This window comes from Nuphar pumila, chromosome 11, assembly GCF_984573655.1.
Source record: "Nuphar pumila chromosome 11, dmNupPumi1.hap1.1, whole genome shotgun sequence".
Classification (NCBI taxonomy): Eukaryota; Viridiplantae; Streptophyta; class Magnoliopsida; order Nymphaeales; family Nymphaeaceae; genus Nuphar; species Nuphar pumila.
Genome location: NC_143259.1, coordinates 48,217,919 through 48,243,851, shown reverse-complemented (window position 1 = coordinate 48,243,851; position 25,933 = coordinate 48,217,919). Strand labels below are relative to the sequence as shown.

Genomic DNA, 25,933 nt, shown 5'->3' with positions numbered 1-25,933 from the left:
CATAAGTTTGGCTTATTAAGTTTCAAGACTCTAGATGAAGAACTATGATCTGTGGATCGACTCAAAAATGTTGGAAAGGAAGGAGCTGAAGAAGCCACGGCTACGGAAGACGACGTCTTCAAAGGCACATGAGATTCTTCAAAGACGTACATGTTCCCGCGCCGTTCACCTTTAGCGAGCGTCTTCTTGGTGTGAAGATCCTTAAGATAAACAGAAGGAGTAAATTCAACGGAAGAATTTGTTTCATCAACTAATTTAAACACAGATAGAATATTCTTTTGAATAGCAGGTGTGAGTAAGACATTTGACAAGGGTAATTGAGATTCAGGCAAAGAAAGGGAGACATTTCTAGTGTGAGAGATGGGGTGGTGAGATCCATCTCCTATGACTATAGTGCCATTTCCAGTATAAGGAGTCAAGTGAGAAAATTTACCTGCATCAGAAGTAACGTGTGCTGCTGCCCCTGAATCAATATACCATATACCTTCCTCATTTTGGCGCAAATTCATCTGATTGAAAGTAGTCATAAGGATATTTTGTACGTCCTGTGGAAGAACCTGTCCCTGAGGAGTACGGGCAAACTGATGAGTTGCCTTCTGCCCTGGCCTACTATCTGGCCTCCCTGATTTGTTCCGGTTCTGAGGATTGTACCAGCAGTTTGCTTTAACATGTCCCCGTTTGTTGCATAGAAAACAAGTAGGAACACATCCTCCTCGTGGTACACTGCTTGAACCAATACCTCCTCCACCTGGTGTAGGCAGTAATCCTCCTTTGTTCATAGGTGTTCCATTGGGGCGAGGGGGAGTAAATGAAACTCCTGTTTGAATAGGCGTATGTGTCATCATCACAGGATGAGCATCCTCTGACGCGTGTTCCTGATTTAAACTGACCTCATATTGCAAAAGCTTAGATTGAAGATCATCAAAACATGGAAGGACTGAGACAACCTGAAGTGCCGTGCAAAACATGCGATATTCAGGTCCAAGACTACCTAATACCTGTTGTACCATATCCTTATCTGACACAGGACTTCCAATGGCAGCTAACTGATCTGTAATCACTCTGACATCCCCCATGAACTCTGTAATGGATTTGTTTTCTTTTCGCATGGATTGGAATTTTCACTTGAGTTGCAAAGCCCGAGATTCAGAAACCTGAGAAAAAGAATGAGCTAGTCCATTCCATAACTCGGCAGCGGATTGGTCATCAGAGATAGTTTGTAAAACACGATCAGAAAGTGTGGAGGTTATGTAAGCAACTAATGTCTGATCCCGTTGTACCCATATGTCATAAGCTGGATTGGTGCTTCGAAGTTGACTCACCTTCCCATCTTCACCTGTTATTTCCTGCATGATATGTGTAGGTGGGGCGGGTGATCGCCCATCTAGATGCCCATAAAGACCATGACTGCGAATAAAAGGCACAATTTGGCGTTTCCAAAGCAAATAGTTATCAAGTGATAACTTGTGGGTCATGAGGTGAGTAAGAAAACTAGGGTTCAATTTGGAATCCATAGATTTTATGAAGAATGAGAGAACAAACTGTATTTAACAGTATATTAAGAGAAGAAGAACAACAATACTGTGTGCTGAAAATGATATCAGCAACACATTGCACAGAAATAGAGTGACGTGTAACCCCAAAAATAATCTTCTCACACACACGTTATTCAAATTTTTTTTTTTGCAATGCTGTGTAACGTGTGAACCAGGAATAGCAATGCTGTGTGCACAGAGAAATAGCAATGCTGTGTGCACAGTGAAATAGCAATGCTGTGTAACGTGTGAGCCAGAAAAAGAATTGGAAAAGAAAAAGAATCGAAATAGAAATAAGGATGCGCAAAACTGGGATGCGTGAAATCAGATTAGGAAAAAGAGAAACTGGAGAAATCTGATTAAGGAAAAGAAACAGAGAAATAGGGATACGTGAAACTGGGATGATGCGTGAAATCAGATTAAAAAAAAAACTGGAGAAATCTGATTTGAGAAAAAAAAACAGAGAAAAGATCAGAAGATCAGAAATAGATTTAAGGAAAAGGGATAGAGAAAGCCTACGTCCTTTCACGCACTGGTCCTTATAGGCCTTCCAGATGATCGATTTTCGCGCCTGTGCTCTGATACCATGTCAGAAATATCAGAAATATCAGCCTGCAGGTGTTAGAGATGAGGTAAAGAAAGAGAAGAGAGAGAAGAGTAGTCGGCGGCAATAGGGTTTTCCCTTTTACTTAATATTTAAAGTGGTACAATACAGGGCATAACTTTACACAGGTAATAAGAACTAATTACAAACATGCCACCGCTGTATCTTGAGGTGGATCGGGTCGGATCCATGATCCAAACTAACATTCCCTACCAGTGAGCGATAACTTTTGCTATCAACAGGTTTTGACCCCTCTTCGAACAACTGAACTTTATGATTCATGGGAATATTTGCTGGTTTAACTCCCAACATTCCTGTCTCTTTTAATAAGTCAAGAACATACTTTCGTTGAGATAAAACTACACCTTCACTACTCCTGGCAACTTCTATACCCAGAAAATATCTAAGTGGACCAAGGTCTCTTGTAACAAAATGTTTTTGAATATGAGCCTTCTTAGCTGCAATATCTTTCATATCATCTCTTGTAAGGATGATGTCATCCACATATACCACCATAACAACTAGACCTGAGTTAGTTTTCTTAATAAATAATGTGTGGTCTGACACTGACCTATTAAAGTCAAACTTTGACATCACTTCAAACAACTTTTGAAACCATGCACGAGGACTTTGTTTCAGACCATATATCGCCTTTCTTAATCTGCACACCTTCTGACACTCCCCCTCAACCTCGAACCCAGGAGGTTGTTGCATCTATACTATCTTAGACAAATCCCTATATAGAAATGCATTTTCACATCTAGTTGATACAGACTCCATCCATGGTGAACAACTACGGAAAGAACAAGATGAATGGTACCCATTCATGTGACAGGAGAAAAAGTTTCAAAGAAATCAACACCATATGTCTGAGTATGCCCTTTTGCTACTAATCTGGCCTTGTATCTTTCAATTGAACCATCTGATTTGTACTTAATGGTATATACCCATTTGCATCCAACAATGTCTGCATCCAATGGGGGATCAAGTAGGTCCCATGTCTGTTAAGACAATAAGGCATCCATTTCATCTTGCATTGCCTGCTTCCACCTGCTATCGAGCTCTGCCTGTTGATAGCTCAGAGGAATAGTTTCAGCAGATAAGACTGAAATAAATGCTTTCATTTGACTACCAATTCTGGCATCGGATACAAAATGAGATATAGGATATAAGGTACATTGTCGTGTCCTCTTCCATAGAGCGATTGGCCTGTTATCATCAACATGAAGCTCACTGTTATCAAGAGCACTTACCTCAGGAGAAGAATAAGATGAAGGCACGAGAGAAGGTGGAGCTCTATGCACATATACCAATGGGGGATTATGAAACCGTGAAGAAGGTAGAGTTGGATTCTGTAATTGGGGCATAGATTCCAAGGGAAAAGGAGGACCAGGAAGGGGAAATGAGTCATCTTGATCAACTTGCATCTGAGCACCAGTACTAGAATAATATGGAATGGACTCCAAGAAAGATACATCCGCATTGATATACTCTCGTCGAGAAATCGGATCATAACATCGATACCCCTTTTGATTATTTGGATAACCTATAAACATGCACTTAGTTGCTTGAGTAGCTAATTTATCACAGTCAGGTCCAAGTTTGAACAAAGCAAACACACCCAAATACCTTGGGCGAGAAAGAGAAAAGCGAAGCATTAGGATTTAGGATATGCAAAGGAATTTGATCTCCCACAGATAATAAATGCATGCGGTTGATCAAATAACAAGTTGTGATAACCGCATCACCCCAATATAAAGCAAGAACATTGGATTGAATCATAAGGGTACGTGCTACATCAAGGAGGTGCCTGTGTTTTCGCTCAGCCACCCCATTTTGTTGAGAAGAATAGGCACCTTTGATTTTAAACTCAAGAGCATTATCAGTGCGAACAATCTTGACAACAGATTCAAACTGAGTTTTTATTTCAAGAACTAATGATTTGATAATACTAGGAACTTCAGATCTTTCTTTTATTAAGAACACCCAAGACAACTTAGAAAAATCATCAACAATAACAAGATAATATCGACACTAAATCCTAGTAGGAATCTTACTGGGACCCCATACATCTGCATGAAGAAGTTCAAAGACCTTATGACTGGACTGACTCTGATTAGAAGGAAACAAACTCCGATGATGCTTGCCCAACTGACATGCTTCACACTGAAATGACGTAGTAGACGGAATTTGAGGAAAGACATAACAAAACTTTGACAATAAAGGATGACAAAGACAATGATGCCACTGAACAGGACTGGAGGAGTAATCTACTGCAGCATAAATGTTTCTCACTGGATGATGTAGGCAGTAGACTCCATTTTCTTCATAGCTTCCACCAATCTTCTTCCCCGTCAGCAAATTCTGAAAATGACAACCCACAGGATCAAATATCACTCTATAGTTTAGCTCTTTTGTAAGACAACTCACTGAGAGTAAACTTTGAGGAAATGAGGGAGCATGAAGGACATTTTTCAACTGCAAGGAAGAAGATATAAAAATATTTCCCTGACCAACAACTGGAGAGGAACTCCCATCTGCTAATGAGACTCCCCGATGAGCAGTAATATCCTTTAGATCTGAAAAGAAATGAGAATTTCCACAAAAATGTCTGAATGCACCAGAGTCAATAATCCACTTACTATCATTTAGATGAAGATGATCTCCTGTTGAGTAGGCAACACCAGCTACGGGAGAAGAGAAGCTTGAAGGCCGACGAGCTATCAGTTTATCATATTCTGCTCGACTAAGAGTGATACAGTCACTGGCAGAAGAAGATTCATTTGCATTTGCTACCTCTAGTGTTGTAACATTAGCTTTTGGAACATTAGGCTTTGATGCAGAAAAGGCTGGCCATCTATGTTTATCCCGGCAACGATCTTCTAAATGTCTTGATTTTCCATAGAAAGTATATTGAAATTTACCTCTACCTCCCATACCTCTTTCACGACCTCGTCCTCTAATATTTTGAGTATTTCCACATCCATAGCCAGATGGGACAGCTAGAGTAGATGTTTGAGATATAGGATGAGATTATGGAAGAGAAATAACAAGTCTACTCAAGCGATTGTATGCATCAGCAAGACAAATCCGGTCAATATTTGGACTTTAGCAACAGAGTATTCTGAAGATAAAGCCTGTGAGGAACCGAGCAACCATAGTCTGTTTTTTATGATCCTTTTGCTTCGAACGCTGCTTTGACAGAGGCATAGTACTGGGCCAAGGTTTGATCTCCCTGTTACAAATTATATATCTCTTGTTCGACTTGCAGGATACGACTCACATTAGTCTCTTGAGAGTACGTATCTCGAAGATTGTCCCACATATGTTTAGCTGTATTATAGTAAATTAGACCATTTGCAATATGAGGTTCGACACTATTCATGATCCATGACATAACAATGTCATTATCTTCATCCCAAGTGATATATTTTCCCACTTTATCATTCGGTTCGGTTTTCAACAAAATATGTTTTCTACGATGTCCAGATACCGACATCATAAAAGTTCTGGACCACCTGGCATAGTTTGTTTCATTCAATTTCACAGAAGAACCGTACGAGAAGGGATTTGCAACTGCCTTATATTCTCCAATAGTCTCATTCTTGGAATCGAATTTCGAAGCTTCACCCATAATGAATAACACTAACTCAGGAGAAATTGCCGATAATACTGCTGCAATAAATGACCAAAGAAAACTTATCCCAAATTCACAAAAAAACAACGATCAGATTCACTCTTTAAAGAATCTAAACCACTCAGAGTTCGAATCTAAATATTTCACGACCACACGAGGTTGTTCAACATGTTGGAACCACGATTGAGTACGCAGGAAGGGGGAGAGAGAGAGAGAGAGAGAGAGAGAGAGAGAGAGAGAGAGAGAGAGAGAGAGAGAGTCGATATATCTTTTCTTAGGGTTTAATCTCTACTTAAATAGAGATTAAACAAGAGCACCAAATTACAAAAATGGCCCTCACACAATATATAATAACACGTAAACCCAAAATGCCCTTATAGCATGTCTCAACACTCCCCCTCAAGCTGGAGCATAGATATCAATCATGCTCAGCTTGTCACAACAGTGAGAGAAACTCGGCCTTGCCAGAGCCTTGGTAAAGACATCAGCTTCTTGATCTTCGAAAGATACTGTTAAATTATGTACCTTATTACCTAATGTAATATATATATTTTATATATATAAGGTAATACATATACGTATATTTATATATATGTATATGTATCTACTTATTATATATATAAAATATATATTTCTTCTTATTTAGTCGTAGGGGTAGTTTCGTCTTTTCCTCCATTTTACGCACATTCACCTTTTGAATGTGTTTGTAATTTCTTTTTAGCTTTTCTTTTTCTTTATTTTCCTTTTTTATTTTTTGTACTTAAAGGAACCTTGGGGGGCCCACTCAAATAGACGTTGGGCCCCTCCAACGGTCACATTTGTGACCGTTGGAGGGGCTCCAACGTCTATGAGTGGAGCCCCTCCAAGGCTCCTTTTTGTGTGGTTATAAATAGGGGCTCTCCCCTTGTATTCTCTTATGGCTTTGAGTCAAAGCCCAAGTTCTCAATAAATCGATTCCATTGTTTTTATGCCTTTGTGCATTTGTGAGTTATTTGTGAGTTGTGCCTTTGTGCACAAGTGTTCTTAAGTGTTCTTATTGTGTATTCGTGGTGGGTTTATTATCAAGAATATTAAGGTCTTGATCCTAGTATCTTGGTGGAGATACTTTTACATGGTATCAGAGCCTCGTTGAAGAAGGAGGATAGAGCATCCCGCCACTTGTGAAGTACCTCGGTAATCGTGCCCTCAAGTAAGTGAAGTTTTGAGGTATATCATCTTCTTCGGGCGATATTTTAGAAGCAACTTTTGTCAAGAAAAGTTGGAAAAACTCTTAAGGTACACATTATTTTCTATCATCTTACCTCTCTAATGGGTGAAAAAGACTCCCACTTCTCTCTTGGGTTTAAACTTAGTGGTTCGAACTATCATGTTTGGGCCGGCAATATGGAAGCACATATCAAAGGGAAAGGCCTTTGGGGATACGTTCAAGGTTCCATATCGGAACCCGAACCCAAACTTTCTATCATAGAGAAAGGGGATATTAAGATCCTTGAAGGTGAAGATAGACAAAAGGCCCTTGAAGAATATTCAAAAAAGCTTGATGAGTGGAAAATGAAGAACTTCAAAATTTTATCTTGGATTTTTTCATCCGTGGAAACCAAGATCAATGCCAACATCATTAAGTTTAAAAGGGCCTCCGATGCGTGGTTGTACCTTGAAAAAATGTATACTTCAAGGGACCTATCGCACAAATATTATCTCCAAAAGAAAGCTTTGACTCTTCAACAAAATGATTTGTCTATTCGGGAATATTTTGCCGAATTATCATCTATTTGGGACGAGCTTGCTATGCTCGAACCAAAATGGAGCGGAGAAGCTATTGAATTAAGACACAAGCAACTAGAGGAAGATCGATTTTTTAATTTTTTAAATGGTCTTAGACCCAAATTTGAGCAAATTCGGTCCTCTCTCTTATCCGCTTTCACATCCCCTTCTATTGAAGATGTCATCACCAAGTTAAGTGGTGAGGAAACACGTATGGGGATTAGTAAAAATAATCCGAGTATTCTTGCTACCCCTTCTAAAGTGATTATGAAGGGGTTAATGCCTTGTCAAGACCCGGAAATAACTTGAAAACCTACAAACCTCCACATTTTAAGAATCAAGGGCAAGGAGGAAATGATCGATATGGGAAGAGAGACTATAGCAAATTAACTTGCCATTTTTGTAAAGAACCGGGGCATATCAAACCCCTTTGTCCTAAATGGAAGAAATTTCTTGCCGCGGCTTTAGCATCCCAATCAGAAGAACGACCTTCATCATCGAATGAGTCTCTTTCGCTTCAACAAATTGTGGATGCTCTTCAACCTATTCTCAAAGGAGGCATTTCTGGAGCCGCTATGTCATCCTCATCCTCTCTCGGTAAGTCATCTTGGCTCCTTGATTCCGGTGCCTCATTTCATATGACTCCAAGTCCTTGTTTTCTCACTGATTATTCTAAAAATTTTCTTCCATCTTTTGTCTCAACGGCGGATGGAACACCTCTTGAAATTAAAGGAATGGGCAATTTTGAAAAACAAGACTTCTTTATCCCAAAAATTCGTCTTATACCCAAATTAAACTTAAATTTACTTTCCGTCTCTCAACTCTCGGACCATGGTTGCGATATAAGGTTTTCTTCTAATAAATGTTGGATACATGATCGCCAGTCCGGGAAGTTGATTGGGGAAGGCTCTAGGAGAGGCGACCTCTACTATGTCGATTTTCTTAAAATTCCCAAGGATCAATTTTGTACTGTTGTTCAAAACAAAGATATTCATGTATGACATAAGAGATTGGGTCATCCCAACATTGTTAAAATCTCTTATTTGCCCTTTATTAAGCATCTTTGTAATGAAAATTTTGTTTGTAATGAATGTATTCTTGGAAAAATGAAAAGTCTCCCTTTTCCTCAAAGATCTATGTTTACAACAAGACCTTTAGAAATTGTTCACTCCGATGTATGGGGTCCGGCTCCGGTGATCTCTAAGGGAGGTTTCTCATACTATGTTATCTATGTGGACGATTTCACTAGGTTTAGTTGGATATATTTTCTTAAACATAAACATGAAGTTTTCTCAACTTTTAAAACATTTCATATGATGGTTTTAAATCAATTCAATGGAAAGTTAAAAATTCTTAGAACCGATTCGGGTGGCGAATATCTTTCCAATGAATTCAAAAGTTATCTTGAAAATTATGGAATTCTTCATCAAAAGTCTTGTCCTAAAACTCCCTAACAAAATGGGTTGGCGGAACGAAAACATAGGCATATTATTGAAACAACACGAACTTTTCTCATTTCACAAAATATTCCAAAGAAACTTTGGGCAGAGGCCGCCCTTACTTCTGTCTATCTCATAAACAGACTCCCATCTAAAAACTTGAACAAAATTTCCCCATTTGAAAAATTATACGAAAAAGAACCTGATTATAGCAGGTTAAGGGTTTTTGAATGTAAATGTTTTGTCCTTACTGATAAAAATGACAAACTCTCTCCTAAGGCCATTCCTTGTGCCTTTCTTGGTTATTCTGAAACTCATAAAGGTTTTCGCTGTTATGATGTTAAGAGTGATAAACTATATGTTTCCAGAAATGTAAGTTTTTTGGAAAATGTTAGTGGTTTCGAAAAACTTGAAACCAATGACGAGAATATAGACTATTCTTTTTTGTTTGATTTATTAACTGAAGATGATGATACTAGTGATGATGAAACAAATCAAAATGACTTGAATAATAATGAAACTCATTCTGATCAACATATCAATGAAGAACATAGAGATCCTATAACCTACTCTCATAGAGATAGAAATACTTTTAGAAGTGCTCTCGAAAGATATGATAGTGAGTCTACCCCTTCAAGTGAAGGAAATCTTCGTAGGACCGAAAGATCAAGAAGACCGCCTTCTAGGTTCATCTCATATGGGTCTTTTTCACCAAAATATAGAGCCTGTCTAAGCGTCATTCACTCATACATAGAACCTAGGGATTTCGAGGAAGCACGAAAATGCCCGGAATGGATAGTCGCTATGAATAATGAACTTGAAGCCCTAAAGAAAGCAAAGACCTGGGAGTTTCAAGACCTTCCTAAAGACAAGAAAGCAATTGGGTGTAGATGGGTTTTTAAAGTCAAAACTAAGAGTGATGGGTCTCTTGAGAGATATAAGGCCCGCTTAGTTGCAAAAGGATATGGTCAAAAATATGGGATTGATTATGAGGAGACTTTTGCCCCCGTTGCTCGGATGGTCACCGTCCGATGTCTTATAACCGTTGCTTCAATCAATAAATGGAACATCTATCAGATGGATGTTAAGAATGCTTTTTTAAACGGAGATCTAAAGGAAGAAGTATATATGGATGCTCCTCCTGCAATGGAGTATCCTAAAGGAAAAGTGCTTCGTCTTCGGAAAGTACTCTATGGTTTGAAACAAGCTCCCAAGGCTTGGTATGATAGGTTTAACTCCGTTATGTTAGAAAATAATTTCTCATCCTGCTTTACTGATACTGCTTTGTTAGAAAATCTAATGCAGGGATTGTTATTCTACTACTTTATGTGGATGACATGCTTATAACTGGGAGCGATTCTAAAGGGATTAAAAGCATAAAATCCATTTTAAAGGATAAGTTTGAAATGTCTGACTTAGGCTTCTTAACTTACTTTTTGGGTATTGAGGTAGCTTACTTTCATAGAGGATATTTTTTGTCTCAAACTAAGCTTGCATCTGAGATTATTGACAGGTCAGGTATTACAGATGATAAAATTTGTGAAACTCCTGCTATAGTAGGAGCTAAAATGAAGATTGATGATGGTGTTCCTCTCTCTGATCCTACTCCCTACAGGCAACTTGTAGGAACGTTGATGTATTTAAGTATCACCAGACCAGATATCTCTCATGCGGTGCATACGGCAAGTCAGTTTCAGCATGCACCAACTTCTGTTCACATGGGTGCTATCTTACGTGTCGTAAGATACCTAAAGCACACCATTAATAAGGGTGTTTTTCTGTCTTTTTCTTCTGAGTTAAGGTTAATTGCTTATACTGACTCTGATTGGGGAGGTGACCCAAATAACCGTCACTCCACCACTGGTTTTTGTGTTTTCTTAGGAGACTCATTAATCTCATGGAGATGCAAGAAGCAGCAAAAGGTGTCTCTATCATCAACTGAAGCCGAATATCGTGCCATGGCAACTACTACCATGAAAATTGTTTGGATTCACCAATTGCTGGAAGACATGGGAATCACTATTGAAGGACCTACCAAGCTTTGCTGTGACAACAAAAGTGCGATTTATATCGCTAAAAAACACACTTTTCATGAGCGGACCAAACACATAGAGATGAATTGTCATTATGTTCGAGAGGCGTACCTCAAAGGAATCATTGACCTTCCATATGTCACGTCCGAATATCAATTGGCGGATTTCTTCACCAAAGCCTTGTGTGCTCCGCGTTTCAACTTTCTTCTTAGCAAACTCTCGGTCATCCTGTCCTAAGTTTGAGGGGGGTTGTTAAATTATGTACCTTATTACCTAATGTAATATATATATTTTATATATATAAGGTAATACATATACATATATTTATATATATGTATATGTATCTACTTATTATATATATAAAATATATATTTCTTCTTATTTAGTCGTAGGGGTAGTTTCGTCTTTTCCTCCATTTTACGCACATTCACCTTTTGAATGTGTTTGTAATTTCTTTTTAGCTTTTCTTTTTCTTTATTTTCCTTTTTTATTTTTTGTACTTAAAGGAACCTTGGGGGGCCCACTCAAATAGACGTTGGGCCCCTCCAACGGTCACATTTGTGACCGTTGGAGGGGCTCCAACGTCTATGAGTGGAGCCCCTCCAAGGCTCCTTTTTGTGTGGTTATAAATAGGGGCTCTCCCCTTGTATTCTCTTATGGCTTTGAGTCAAAGCCCAAGTTCTCAATAAATCGATTCCATTGTTTTTATGCCTTTGTGCATTTGTGAGTTATTTGTGAGTTGTGCCTTTGTGCACAGGTGTTCTTAAGTGTTCTTATTGTGTATTCGTGGTGGGTTTATTATCAAGAATATTAAGGTCTTGATCCTAGTATCTTGGTGGAGATACTTTTACAGATACATGATCGGTGCAAATATACCCAATTTGAACCAAGTCGCGAACATAGTGACAGTCAACTTCAATATGTTTAGTCCTTTCATGAAACACTGGGTTGTTGGCAATATATGTAGCAGCCCTATTGTCACACATCATCAACATAGGTAGGGATACTTTTACCTGAAGCTCGATCAAAACTGATTTTACCCACATAATCTCAGTTGCGGTTTGGGCCATCACTCAGTATTCAGATTCAACACTTGACCTGGCTACAACGGTTTGTTTCTTACTCCTCCAGGAAACAAGATTTCCTCCCACAAACACACAAAATCCAGATGTTGACTTCCTATCTTCAACAGACCCCGCATAATCTGCGTCAATGTAAGCAACAACGTCCAAGGAGGGATTTCGTTTAAACAACAGACCTTTACCAGGATATGACTTTAAGTACCGGAGTACCATCATAGCTGCATCCCAGTGAACTTTGGTAGGTTTGTCTATGAACTGACTGATTTTACTCACGGCTAATGAAATGTCAGGTCTAGTAACAATCACATATAACAACTTACCCACCAAGGATCTAAAGCTGATACTATCCACATAGTCAGACTTCTCATCGAACATGTGAGTTTTGGGATCCATTGGAATGTTAGCTGGCTTAGCTCCTAGCATTCCAGTCTCTTTTAATAAATCCAACACATACTTTCTTTGCGACAAAACTAAGCCCTCTTTGTTTCTTGCAACCTCGATACCTAGAAAATATCGAAGGTGACCAAGATCTTTCGTAACAAAGTGTTTCTGAAGATGATCCTTTGTTGCAGAAATATCTTGGGCACTGCTCCATGTTAATATGATGTCATCGACATATACCACCATAACAACAATTTCAGCATTGGTTTTCTTGATAAACAAGGAGTGATCTGAAGCTGACCTGACAAATCCAAAATTCGACATTACCTCAAATAATTTGTGAAACCATGCCCGAGGGCTCTGCTTCAGGCCATAAATAGCCTTCTTCAACTTGCACACCTTCTGATACTCCCCCTGAACCTCGAAGCCTGGTGGTTGTTGCATGTAGACAGTTTCATGCAAATCCCCATACAAAAAGACATTCTTGACATCCAACTGAAACAGGGGCCATCCATGGTGCACAACAGTAGAAAGAATGAGACGAATAGTGCCAAGATGAGCAACTGGGGAAAAAATTTCAAAAAAGTCAACCCCATAAGTCTGAGTATAGCCTTTTGCAACCAATCGGGCTTTGTACCGTTCAATTGACCCATCCGAGTTATATTTAATGCTATATACCTATTTGCAGCCTACAATATCTGCATCAGTGGGAGGATCAACCAAGTCCCACGTGCCTCGAGACTATAGGGCATCCATCTCATCACGCATAGCCTGCATCCATTTGGAGTCGAGTAGAGCTTGTCTGTGATGAAGTGAAATAGAGGTGGCAGACAGAGCTGAAATAAAATTCTTCATAGATGCCCCAAGGTTAACTTCTGAAACAAATTGCGAGTTGGGGTGGAGAGTGCATTGTCTCTTTCCCTTGCGCAGAGCAATGGGAAGATCATCATCAGGAGCAGAAACTGTAGTATGCTCAGAAATACTTACCTCAGGAAAAGGAGATAACAGAGGCATGGAGGTAGGTGGTACCCTATGAGAGTATACTATGGGAGGGTTTCGATAGCGAGACATCCCATACGATGGAGCTAAGGACTGAGGAGGAAGCGACTCTAACGGAAAAGGAGGAATTGGCAGAGGAAGGGAATCACCAAGGCTCTCCTGTAATCTTGGAGTAGTACTCGAAAAGTATGGAATAGACTCAAAGAAGGTAACATCTGCACTGACATACTCTTTATGAGATATAGGGTCATAACAACGATATCCTTTTTGGTTTTTAGGATACCCAAGGAAAACACATTTAATAGACTGTGCAGCAAGTTTATCTCGATCGGGACCGAGCTTATGCACAAAACACACACATCCAAAAACTTTAGGGGGGATAGGAAAGAGAGGAGCCTCCGGATGAAGAATTTGAATTGGGATCTGGTCTTCTACAGAACTTGAAGGCATGCGATTTATAAGAAAGCCGAAAGTCAAAACCGCATCGCCCCAGTATGAGGCAGGCATATTGGATTGAATCATTAGATACCGAGCAACATTGAGGATTTGTCTATGTTTCCTCTCAGCCACACCATTTTGCTGAGAGGTATGGGGACATGTAAATTGAGGTTGAATCCCATTAGTAGAATAGAATTGAAGCAAGTCTTTAGATTTGAACTCAAGAGCATTATCAGTGCGAACAATTTTAACACACACGTCAAATTGAGTTTTTATCTCAACAATTAAAGATTTAAGAATGACAGGACCTTGAGACCGATCTTTTAACAGGAACACCCACGATAACCTTGAGAAGTCATCAACAATAACTAGATAATAACGACACTGAGTTCTACTTGGAATCCTACTCGGACCCCACACATCGACATGAAGAAGACCAAATAATCCTTGACTGGACGAACTCTGACTGGAGGGAAAAGAACTTCGACAATGTTTTCCCAATTGACATGTTTCACACTGAAAGGAAACTGAAGGAGGTATATGAGGAATGACACGACGAAGTTTTGTCACTGGAAGGTGACCCAGACGATGATGCCACAATAGAGGACTTGAGGATGATGAAACAACAGAATAGGCCGAAACCTCTGGTTGATATAAATAATACAGGCCACCTTCCTCATAGCCGCTACCAATCCTTTTCTCCGTCAGCAAGTCCTGAATTGTGCACCCCATAGGATAAAAAATCATCTTACAATTCAACTCTTTTGTCATTCGACTGACGGATAATAAATTCTGTGGAAACGAAGGAGCATGAAGAACATGCGACAATTGAAGGGTAGGGGAAATAGATATGTTTCCCTGCCCTACAACTGGGGAAGAGCTCCCATCAGCAAGAACTACCCCTTTTTGATCACTCACAGGATTTAAACTTAAAAAGTTACTCGAATTTCCGCACAAGTGTCTGGATGCTCCAAAATCAATGATCCACCTACCACCTTGACCAGATAGGCCATCACCCGCCAAGCACGCATCCTTAGCAACAGAAGACTTCGAAGAGGATGAGCATAAAGCAAGAAGTTTGTTATATTCAGCCCGGCTAAGAGTTACATAATCATTGGAGTAATCTGCATCTGATTTAACCACTTGAGCCATAAGAAAAAGTAATGGGTTAAAAATGAACAGGTACAGTCACACGAGCACACCAACAACCAACTATGAAACCGACTATATCTCGATTGGATTTTACCAATGAAATCTGAGATACACGATTGCCGCCTGTTTAGATCCACACTTCAAGTATAATTTTAAAGGAACTTGACCAAAACCTTCCACCTCAACAAAGGATTGCTATAGAATGTATATCAATACCACACATCCAACATGATAAAGCTGTGTTTGGTTCATACCTGAAACTACGACACTTCTAACTGACAATGGTAGACTCAACTCTCCACCACAACAGTCAATCTGATATAAACTCAGATCAGATCCACAACACTAGACTGAATATCACGACCCAATTCATAACTGAATAATACGAATCCGAATTGATCTACTTAGCAGTTGCTACCATAGACAATGCCACGACCGTGATGCGACTGGTTCATGACGGAACTTGCAGACTTGTTCGACATCCACACTACCACCATAGATATGATCAGAAGATGCAAACAACTAAACCCCTTTCTGGATGATCTCATCAAAACTATTGAGATGCTTATACTCCAGCAAATAAATATTTGAGCAAGCATATCAAGTTGGAAACCTAGGAGTTGGTCTGCAGTAGACGACTTCAATTACACCAAAAACAAATATCAGATCTGAATATGATCTGACTTAACATCACCACGTCAACCCACATGAACAACAACCCACGACAACTCAGAGACCGTTGATCGCCAGCACCACAACGATATTAACAGGAGTAACTCACGACCACACCAGATTAGATCTGATTACAACATCTTTAACATACCTGCAAAGAAGACTGATTTGGTCCACACCATGCGACAAGCTCAAAATCACCACCAACTGCTCCAGCTTGCCAAATCACGACGATCCATCTCTTTACACAAATATGTGTGGATCTTATGCCCACAACTGCCTTACCAATCAATCAGACCCACACCCCATTCAGATCAATGACATATGTGAGTCATGCCACTGCAAAGTCAGATCTGCGACCAGATCTGATTCACTTCTACACTTTTCAGATCAGCGACAAGACCTTTTTCACGACCACACAACTCACGACTACTGCACTCAGATCTGAGACTAGTTCCACGACTTCAACTTCAACCACAAGATTCATATTAGATGTTAGATCTGAATCACATCCACAAAATCAACAACTTTCAGATTTGCGACAAGCCAGATCTGTATTAGGTCCACAGCGTTGACGGTGGCTGTAACTTTGATGTTCTCCAGACACCACCAATGATGATGATCTTCAGTTGCCCAGAGATATGCAAGGCTCTGATACCATGTTGGAACCATGATTGAGTATGCAGGAAGGGAGAGAGAGAGAGAGAGAGAGAGAGAGAGAGAGAGAGAGAGAGAGAGAGAGAGAGAGTCGATATATCTTTTCTTAGGGTTTAATCTCTACTTAAATAGAGATTAAACAAGAGCACCAAATTACAAAAATGGCCCTCACACAATATATAATAACACGTAAACCCAAAATGCCCTTATAGCATGTCTCAACACAACACACAACAGAAACAATGATGAATCACGATAGCAGATCTGAAAACAGATCTGAAATAACCAGAACCACTTCAAACATGCCATCCATGTCCATGACAAAAAAAAACAAAGGATCATTTAATCTATGATCTGTTATGAGCACATCTCAGATAAAATATTCCCCATGAAATAGAAATCACGGCAGCCTCAGATCAGTTGAAAAAAAATATGCTCCCCATGACATAGGATTCACAGCGACCCCAGATAAAAAAAAACTTTTTCGATATCTAGATCCTTGAACATCTAGATCTACGATTGAGCAACATAGGTTTTCTTCACTCAACTCAGACCCATAATCAGAAAAGAATTTTTTTGGCTTTTGCACATCACCCATAACTGTCGCTACTCGATCCTGTTGACAAAAGATTACCGTGGCCTTTAGATCTGATTACAGATCTATGTAATGACATTTGTCAGACATCAGATCTGTTATTAGATCTATGTAACTCGTAAAGAGACAAAATACACACACCTTTTTTTTTACTCGAGCTTTGGTGCAGACAAAACACGTGCTTACGCTCCCAAGACCTACTGCTTTGATACCATGTGGAAACTTTAATGGAGTACACAGGAACCGAGAGAGAGAGAGAGAGAGAGAGAGAGAGAGAGAGAGAGAGAGAGAGAGAGAGAGAGAGAGAGAGAAACTCATTATTTGCTTTAGGGCTAATCACCTCTAGTTTAAATAGAGGTCAGCCTAAAAGACAAAAATTACATACGGGACCCTTATTATATATAAAATATCAAAGAACCAACTTTAAGAAAAATAAAGCTTGAAACTTCAGAAGGTCGACTAATCTTAACAACTGTCATGGGGATCTCTATCTCAGTCAGAATTAGAATATGCAATTAAATCAAGAGTGGAGGAAGAAGACAATAGAAGTCCTTTAGAAACAATTTTTTTTTAAATATTGAACAATTCTCGTCACACTCATATGCACAAAGGTAGGAGAGTACTGAAATTGATTCGCTACGTGTACTACATGAGAAATGTCAGGTTTGGTAACAGTTAAATAAGTCAAGGCACCAATCATTTGACGATATGAAGTGAGTTCATCTAAGGGTGTTTCATCATCTTAGAGTTGACTACTTCAACAATGTCCACCATTTTCTCATCAGTGACTCCAGACCTGTCAATTATCTCAATAGTAAATTTAGATTGATTCAGCAAATAACCACGGGGGAGAATAAGCTACTTTAATCTCTACGAAAAATCTAAGAAATCCAAAGTTAGTCATTTCAAAAATTTGTTTAAGAACATGCTTAATATAATTTACTTCATGTTTATCTCCTCCAGTTGTGATCATGTCATCAACATAGAGAAGTAAGATGACGATATCTGCATCAAATTTTTTAATAAACAAAGCAGTGTCAGTATAATACGAGGTATAACCAATGTTGCCTGACTAGGAAGTGGAAGCGGGAAACGATACGGGAAGCGAAAGCGAGAAGCGATGCATTTTAAAATATATAGGAAGCGGGAAACGAGGAATTATATATATATATATATATATATATATATATATAAGAATTGAATGAGAATCAAAATAAAACACAAATAAAAACTAAAATAAAAGTGACTAATACTAAATTTCATGATTTTTTAGTGTAAGAATTAAATTTCTAACAAAATCTAAAAATGATAACTACCAATTTAGCGAAAGCATATGGAAGTGAGTGAGAATAGTTAGAGAAAACACATAAAAAGCATGAAAAGTTGAGTAAGAGAACATATAATAAGAATAAATGAAGCATTTGGAAGCATAGGAGAAGCGTGGGGGAATCGAGGTTATCATCAAGTTTCAGAAGCGAGGAGTATTGCGCTTTCGAAGCAAGTTTCCGGGAAGCGAGCTTCCCACCTATCTAAGAAGCTTTCGGTAACTCTGATCCAGACCATTAGATTAGATTCAACCCAACAGCCCAAATTTAATTTCGAAAGTCAAAAAATTATTGTTATAAATGAATACCATGAATGAGGCAATTCATTAATGATGTTTAATGAGTGGACAATCATTTATGACATTTTAAATTTTAAAATTAGATATGAACCATTGTGTAATGTTTGCTACGCTTGTGGGTAAGGAACCCCTTAGTAAACAATTGTAATATTTTTGCTTTTCTGATGTTTTTTGCAGTGTTGTGAGAGGCGTATGCCTCAGTACCTGAAGCGTATGCCTCAGAGGCGAGGCACACACTCAAGGTACTGAGGCGTTGAAGTGAGGCGTTTCAGGTTTGAAATGCTTTCACTCATGTGAAACCCACGCTTCCTATTTTTCTTTCGACTTTGAGAAGGTTTGTGAGAAGGTAGTTCCTCTTTTTTTATATGTTTCCTATATGTTATAAATGCAGATGGTACCACTATCAGCGTGAAAATAGAGACGTGAAACAATGGCTGTTCATGGACCTGTTAAGCGTAGGTTAATTGTAAGCAGTGATGACGATGATGATGTTCCTCTGGTATTCAAGAGAACCAACACACTATCCAAAACAAAACAATCAGATCCATCGATGAGTAATCCGCCTCAGAAAAAGCCTGCCCCTGATATAAGGGCTCCTAAACCCCAAAACCCAAGTTTGCAAATGGATAAAGGTGCATCATCTACGAAGATAGTGATAAATAAGACACTTACTGCAGGCTCACAGGCTTCAACTCAAGTATCTGCTCGGTCAGATTCAAACCATTCATCAAATCAAACCTTAATAAGCAACAAGTCGACGGTTTTGATTCAGATGATGACAAACCATTGAATTTCAGAAGACCAGTAGTTCCAAAGGTGGTTGCTAAACCTAAGCCTGATGATTTAAAGGATCTGGAAAAGGAAAAGATAAGTTCAAAGGCATCATCTGAAGATTCTGAAGATGATAAACCGTTGGCTTTGAGGGCAACAATGAAGTCTTTAAATCCTGTTGGTATTTCTATTAAAACGGAGTCAGACTCTGATGAGGACAAGAAGCCTTTAGCTTTTAAGTTTCAGCAAAATTGTTCTTGCAAAGGTTTAAACGGTCAATTTCCTTCAAAGGTTAATTTTCTTATGATTTTGTACTAAAATAACTAAAAGCTAGTAGTTCTTATTTAAATTTTGTATTATTTTTATTAATATTATATATTTTATTATTTTGATCATGAAGCTTACGCTTCAACGCCCCGAGGCTTACGCCTCGCTTCATAACATGCTCAAAGCCTCGCTTCGCCTCATCGCATTTAACAACCTTGGTTTTTTGCACATCCGACCCTCCAGATGTGATCTACATGTTTGGCTTAGTAAAAATCGGTGCTTGGATCATGTGATTCCAACATCTAAGATTTTGCAGGGATTGAAAAATCAACGGTCTAAAGTATACCAAATTTTCAACCCTCATAAAGTTGTATTTTTACATCCAAAAAATATGTTCCAATAGCTACTTTGACCATGTTGAACACATCCATGGGATTAGATTTGGTCAAAACACTTCCCCACTATGAGTTTCAACCAGGGGGTTCTGTACCCATGAGGGTACCAAATACTTTCCCTATATATATATATATATATATATATATATATATATATATATATATATATATATATGAGAACTGAACATATTAGGCCCCATTTTTCGTTCTGCCCCATAGTTTTGAAGTGTTTTATGATAGATCTGAACCGTTAGATGTGTTTAGCATGCTTGATTTAGTGGGAATAGACTCTTGGATCATGATTTTTCGACGGAAAAACATGATTTTATGATTCAGGAAAAGCTGGTACCTTCATAGCCATTGATTTTGGATCACCGGAAAAACCTGTATACAGGTCAGATTCCAGTGATCCAAAAGCTGGTTCCCACTAAACAAATTCTATAGATCACATCTATGGTGTTAGATGTGAGAAAAAAACCCAAAAATGACTGTTTTTGAGGGGGCAGAACCGGCCAGAACGAGAAGGTGGGCAGGAGGAGCACATTACTCATATATATATATTCGATTGTACCTACAATCTAGTTGGAATCTCATGATCCAAGTTGTCTTGACTCGATCTAACCCTGTATATGTGTTCAGCATGGTCAATTTAGTGGGAATCCTTGGCCATGTTTTTTCGATGAAAAAACATATTTTTTGAGTCTGAAAAAATCAGTGCTTTTATAGCTGTTGATTTTTTCATCGCCAGAAAAACCTGTACACAGGTCAGATTTAGGCGATTCAAAAGCAGTTTCCTACTAAAAAGAGGATGTCGATCACATCCATGGGGTCAGTTCCACAGAAAACTACAAAAAAGTAAAGGAATTAAAGTTTGCTAAGCCATTGGTGTATATATATATATATATATATATATATATATATATATATATATAAGAATGGAGCTCACTAGGAAGCAATTGTCCATTGAGCTCCAACATTCTTCTTTTGTGTGTGTGTAATATGTATGCTGAGTAGGGACACAGCAGGTCAGATGTGGCTTGGGTCAAGCTTGACCAAACATTGGATTGGACTTACAAAGTGGGTCTTGTTTTGAGTCCAGAACAGACAGAGTCATAAGAAAGTGAGCCTCAATGTCAGATTTGTGACTCACTTTCTCAGTGAATCAAGCAGCCTAAGTCAAGTTTGCATGAACCAAAGAAGGTGAGGCTTTGGTATTGAACTGTCTCAACTTACCTGAGAAAGTTGCCACCGTCTCAGGTAAATAAATGCATCCAACACAAATATTTCTTATTTTTGTGATTGTATACAAATAATTTGTTTTTCTTTCATATTATATAATATTCTAGAAGTATCACAATCAGGGAAATGTTGTATACAACATTTTATTTTCTACTTTTCCAATTTAAAGAAAGATTTTCTATTGATTCCTTTTTTTGTTTAATTGATGGGCTTAGATTTTTCTTTTAATATTGTCCTAGGACATATCAGTAAAAAGTCTTTTTCATGATATTTTTGTTTTCCAAAACTCTCTTTCTGCCACGATTTTCCTAATACTGTTTCACTGAGATACTGCCAAGACCAGTGTTGGTGATTGTCATGCACGCATGTGTTTGTATGAGGCTAAAATTTAATTTTGTGCTGCATCATTGAAAATATTGCAGATTAATATGCATGTAATTTTGTTTATGATTGTGTGTTAGCCTCATTGGTCATCTAGGTAGGTAGATTCTAATCATGTATGCTGGGTTGGTTGCTTGAATCTGATAATCATGATTTAGGTGCATACATCTTGTTCATTAAGAATCCATCGAGCTCTACATGATGTGTGATATTAAGTTGATGTCTCTGCCTTATTTTTGCAGACTGTCACTGGGAGAGAGCCTGGAGGGGGTGAAAGGTGCTTTTAATTATTAGTTTCTACTTTCTATTACTTGGGGTCACAGAGCAGCATTTCTTTGAAACAGTGTGAATTTCTCCAATGCTGCAAAAGTTTTATCATTGTTAAATCTGGGGTCTTTTTGTTTTAAAGGGAAATGGTGTAACCCAGTTTCTTCTCACATCCAGGACAGTTTAAAACCTTACTCTTAACCAAAATGATGTTATGCGACTTGACTATCGTAAAAAGATTAAGCAACTTCTCATGGATGATGGTTTGTGACTTCTCTTGGATAAGCATCAGTTAGGTTTTTATGTAGCTATGGCAGATTACAAGACACTACTTTTGGAGATTTATTCAATAATATGACGCTTCTTTACCCACTAATATATGATGCTACTTGATATGCCTTTACCATTAACGCTTGATTTTACAACTCAAGGATGCCAAGATAGTGTTACAAAAGGGTCTAGCTGTGGGCTAACAGATGCAAGCAGTTATAAAAAGTGCAACTTGACTTCCATGTAGTGAGTTGTTGCAACACATCAAGAAGCCTCTATGTATGTATGTGCATTGTATCTTGCATTGGTCTTGATGTATGCATGAGGTACAGGCTCATCCATTCGAAGCTATGCAGCCGGCTTTCCAACAATCAAACAGCTGAGAGTTGTGAGATCTTAAATACATTTTCTTGGACTAGAATCCTGCGCTCTCAAATCCATCAAAATGGGGACTAAAATCATTCATCTCAATGCCCTATTTGTTAATTGGGGTTTTATGCAGTTTTCCGTCTTACCCATGGTGCTGTTTAGAGAGTAAAAGCATCAAGCACTGATGGAATATTGTGGTGATATTTCCCCTTTCTCACAGCCATCATTGGATGTTTTTCCTGGTGTCCTACATGTGAAGCAAGCAACAGAAGTTGAAATTAAGTGAAAAATGTGGAACTCGCGTTTTTCAAGGCTAGAAATGTTTGCGCCTGGCTTCTGTAACGTTTGATGATGGGTTTAAGAAGTTAGGTAGCCTGCACTGAATATGCAGGTATAATCTATTTGAATAGTACCCTTGTTATACATGTAAATAATCAGTTTTCCAGTTTATTTCAAGTATGTTTTAAGGGCGTTGTCACAGAAACCTTGAATGTGTACTTGGAAGTAACAAATCTATCCAGTAAAGGGGCACGTTTGCCTGCCATGGAAAACCTTTGCATTTCTGCGGAAATGCATGCAACCCCATGCCATTTTTTTTGGGTCCCACCATGGTGATGCAAGCACGAGTGGAATTAGGAGCTAGTTCGTTTTCAACAGCCCACCCTCCTTTTCTGCGGTAATACTTCCCCATGGGGAGTGGTCAAACTCATGTTCTGCGGAAATCGTAAGAGAGCTCTTGGCACACAGACGTGACCCTAAGTGGAACTAGAGTTAATCAATGAAATACAATCTCCAGTTTTCCTCAGATTTAACAATGCTTCCCAATGGTTTTAACTTGGGCACAATCATCATATTCGAAATATTAATGTATATTAGTTTGGTTCTGGTGTCTCCTTATCCAGGTTGCAGGTGATAGAATAAGCGACAGTAAGCACGATGATGATCGTTGAAGTCCTAGCATTTTATTAAAATGTATGATGATAGAAGTCATGTCGCTTGAACTGACCCAAGTTAAGCAGTGCCGAGACATGGTTGAGTCGCTCAATCTCAATATGAGTGGGTTCAGATCAAATATTGCTATTTGTGATTAGATTGGATTTGGTTCTGTCTAAATCCAAATGAATCTCGCCCATCCGTGTCTAACTTTCTTTGTTGAATAGTTGCTTGTCAAGAAACTCAGTGAATATCCACTAACCAAGCCATGATCTTAACCTCCTAAGTCCTAATCGGCTTGTTCAACTTCCTTATCTCTATGGCCCCAGTTAGCTGCCAGTGTCTGATTCAGTGTTTCAAGGAGCTTTATTATACCATCCTCTTCAATCCTATGCAAGGGGACACTTACATGGCATTCCATGCTACCACTTGACTGCACCATGCATCATGGAATTTGGACCCAGCAGACATACAGGGAAAATGAGATGTTCGGTTTGTAAAAAGCTCGTTTGAACTTATGGCACGAATAACCGATGTTCGTCTCACCTCGACTCGTATAGGCTCATTTATTATTAATAAATATATTTTGCACATATTTTTTACTATAGAATGAAGACAGCTGAAGTGTTTGGCCTGCAAGCAATAAGTTTAGATTTTAAATCATAGTTACCAACGGGGGCTCCGCTTCTTTGGTAGGAGCTGTTAGTGCACATCATTTTGTGTTGGGATGTTGCAAGTTCAATACCCAATAATGTTTTGTATAACTGGTTGGGTCTGCCTAACTCCGACTTGCCTATCAAAAAAAGGAAAGAAACCAAATGGATATGAGAAGCGATGCGTGAAGTGAAAGTGGGAAAGTGAGTGCTAAAAAGTAGTATGAAGCATGAAGCATGATAAGGTAGAGAAGCGATTATGCAAGTGCATGAAAAATGAAAAGAAAACATATAGAAAACAATATGAAGCACCGGCCAAAGAAAAATAATAAATGACATAAACACAAGTATAAAAATAATATAAAATCAACAGGCAACCATGTTATTATAATAATATTTATTTTTTTAATATGAACAAATGTAGAAAGTTTAAGGGAAACGAGTGAAAAGTGACAAAAAGTGTGAGAGAAACGTTAAGGGAAGAGAGGATTTAAGAAATGAGGAAGTGGGCTTCCCATTAATGGGAATCCAGTTTCTCATATTTTGGAAGCAAGCCTCCCAAATCTTTTCCTCCTTTCGAGGAAATGAGGAGTTTCTCACTTCCCAAGCGAGCTTCCACATGTAGCTTTCGGTAACTATACTGTAAATCTTGTTGCTTAAAAGTTTGAAACAATGATTTATTTTGTAAATGAGTTGGTTTGAGCTTGGTTTACTAGGTTTATGGTCTAAATTCTATTGTTTTCAACTTTTAAAAAATATTTTTTTTTGGTAAATGAGTTTGTTCATGCTCTGCGCATTTAACTCGAGTTATTCATCAGCTCAAAGATGGGATCGGCTCTCCACAAGAAATGAGCTAAGCTTGAACACCCTCTGTTCTAGATACGGGTTTATCTAATGACTGAAATCGGGAGAGCCAATTCTACAATGTAACACTTCTCAGCAATCTGCTTGGCACGTCTGGCCCACGGTAATTGTAAACTTGTTTCTTGAATATATATATATATATATATATATATATATATATATATATATATATATATATATATATATTCAAGAAACAAATCCACTATTTGTTTTACGTCAAGCAATACGTGGAGTAACTCCCAATATAACAGTAAAAGCAAGACGTGTAGGCGGATCGACTCATCAAGTTCCCATTGAAATAGGATCTACACAAGGAAAAGCACTTGCCATTCGTTGGTTATTAGGGGCATCCCGAAAACGTCCGGGTCGAAATATGACTTTCAAATTAAGTTTCGAATTAATCGATGCTGCCAAGGGGAGTGGCGATGCTATACGCAAAAAGGAAGAGACTCATAGAATGGCAGAGGCCAATAGAGCTTTTGCACATTTTCGTTAATCCATGAATAGGATCAAACCTTATTCCATGGTATTTCCATGAGATTCCTCTTTCTTATTCTTAAGCAAGCCCCCGAGAGGGCTATATATATATATATATCACTTTTTCTTCAAAAATTTACAATTTTTGTACATTGATCTACATGGTTTGTTTAGTAGGAAACTTGTTTTGAATAATGCAATTATGACAAGTTATTAGGTTTTTAAAGGGGTTCAAAATCAACATCACACAATGTATCAAAATTTAATAACTCAAAATATCACATTTTTACATCATAAAACCACAATCCATGTCTTGATCCTTAGCAAATAAACCATGCTGAACACATCTATGTAGGTTGATACAACTTGCACCTATTATTTCTAACTCATTAGTTCCTTACCTTCATTAGTATCCAATATATACATAGAGATAAA

General features: G+C 38.4%; 1 protein-coding gene across 1 annotated transcript in view; it reads left to right on the top strand.

The window, feature by feature from the left end:
• LOC149822347 (uncharacterized) overlaps positions 1-22,304 on the top strand; it is a 62,079-nt gene extending 39,775 nt beyond the window's left edge. Inside the window, exon 6 of the mRNA XM_089981161.1 lies at positions 21,908-22,304. Within this exon, the coding sequence (XP_089837287.1) occupies positions 21,908-21,959 (52 nt within the window). The 3' untranslated portion in view covers positions 21,960-22,304. The remainder of the gene's footprint in view (positions 1-21,907) is intronic.
• The last annotated feature ends 3,629 nt before the right edge of the window (positions 22,305-25,933 follow it).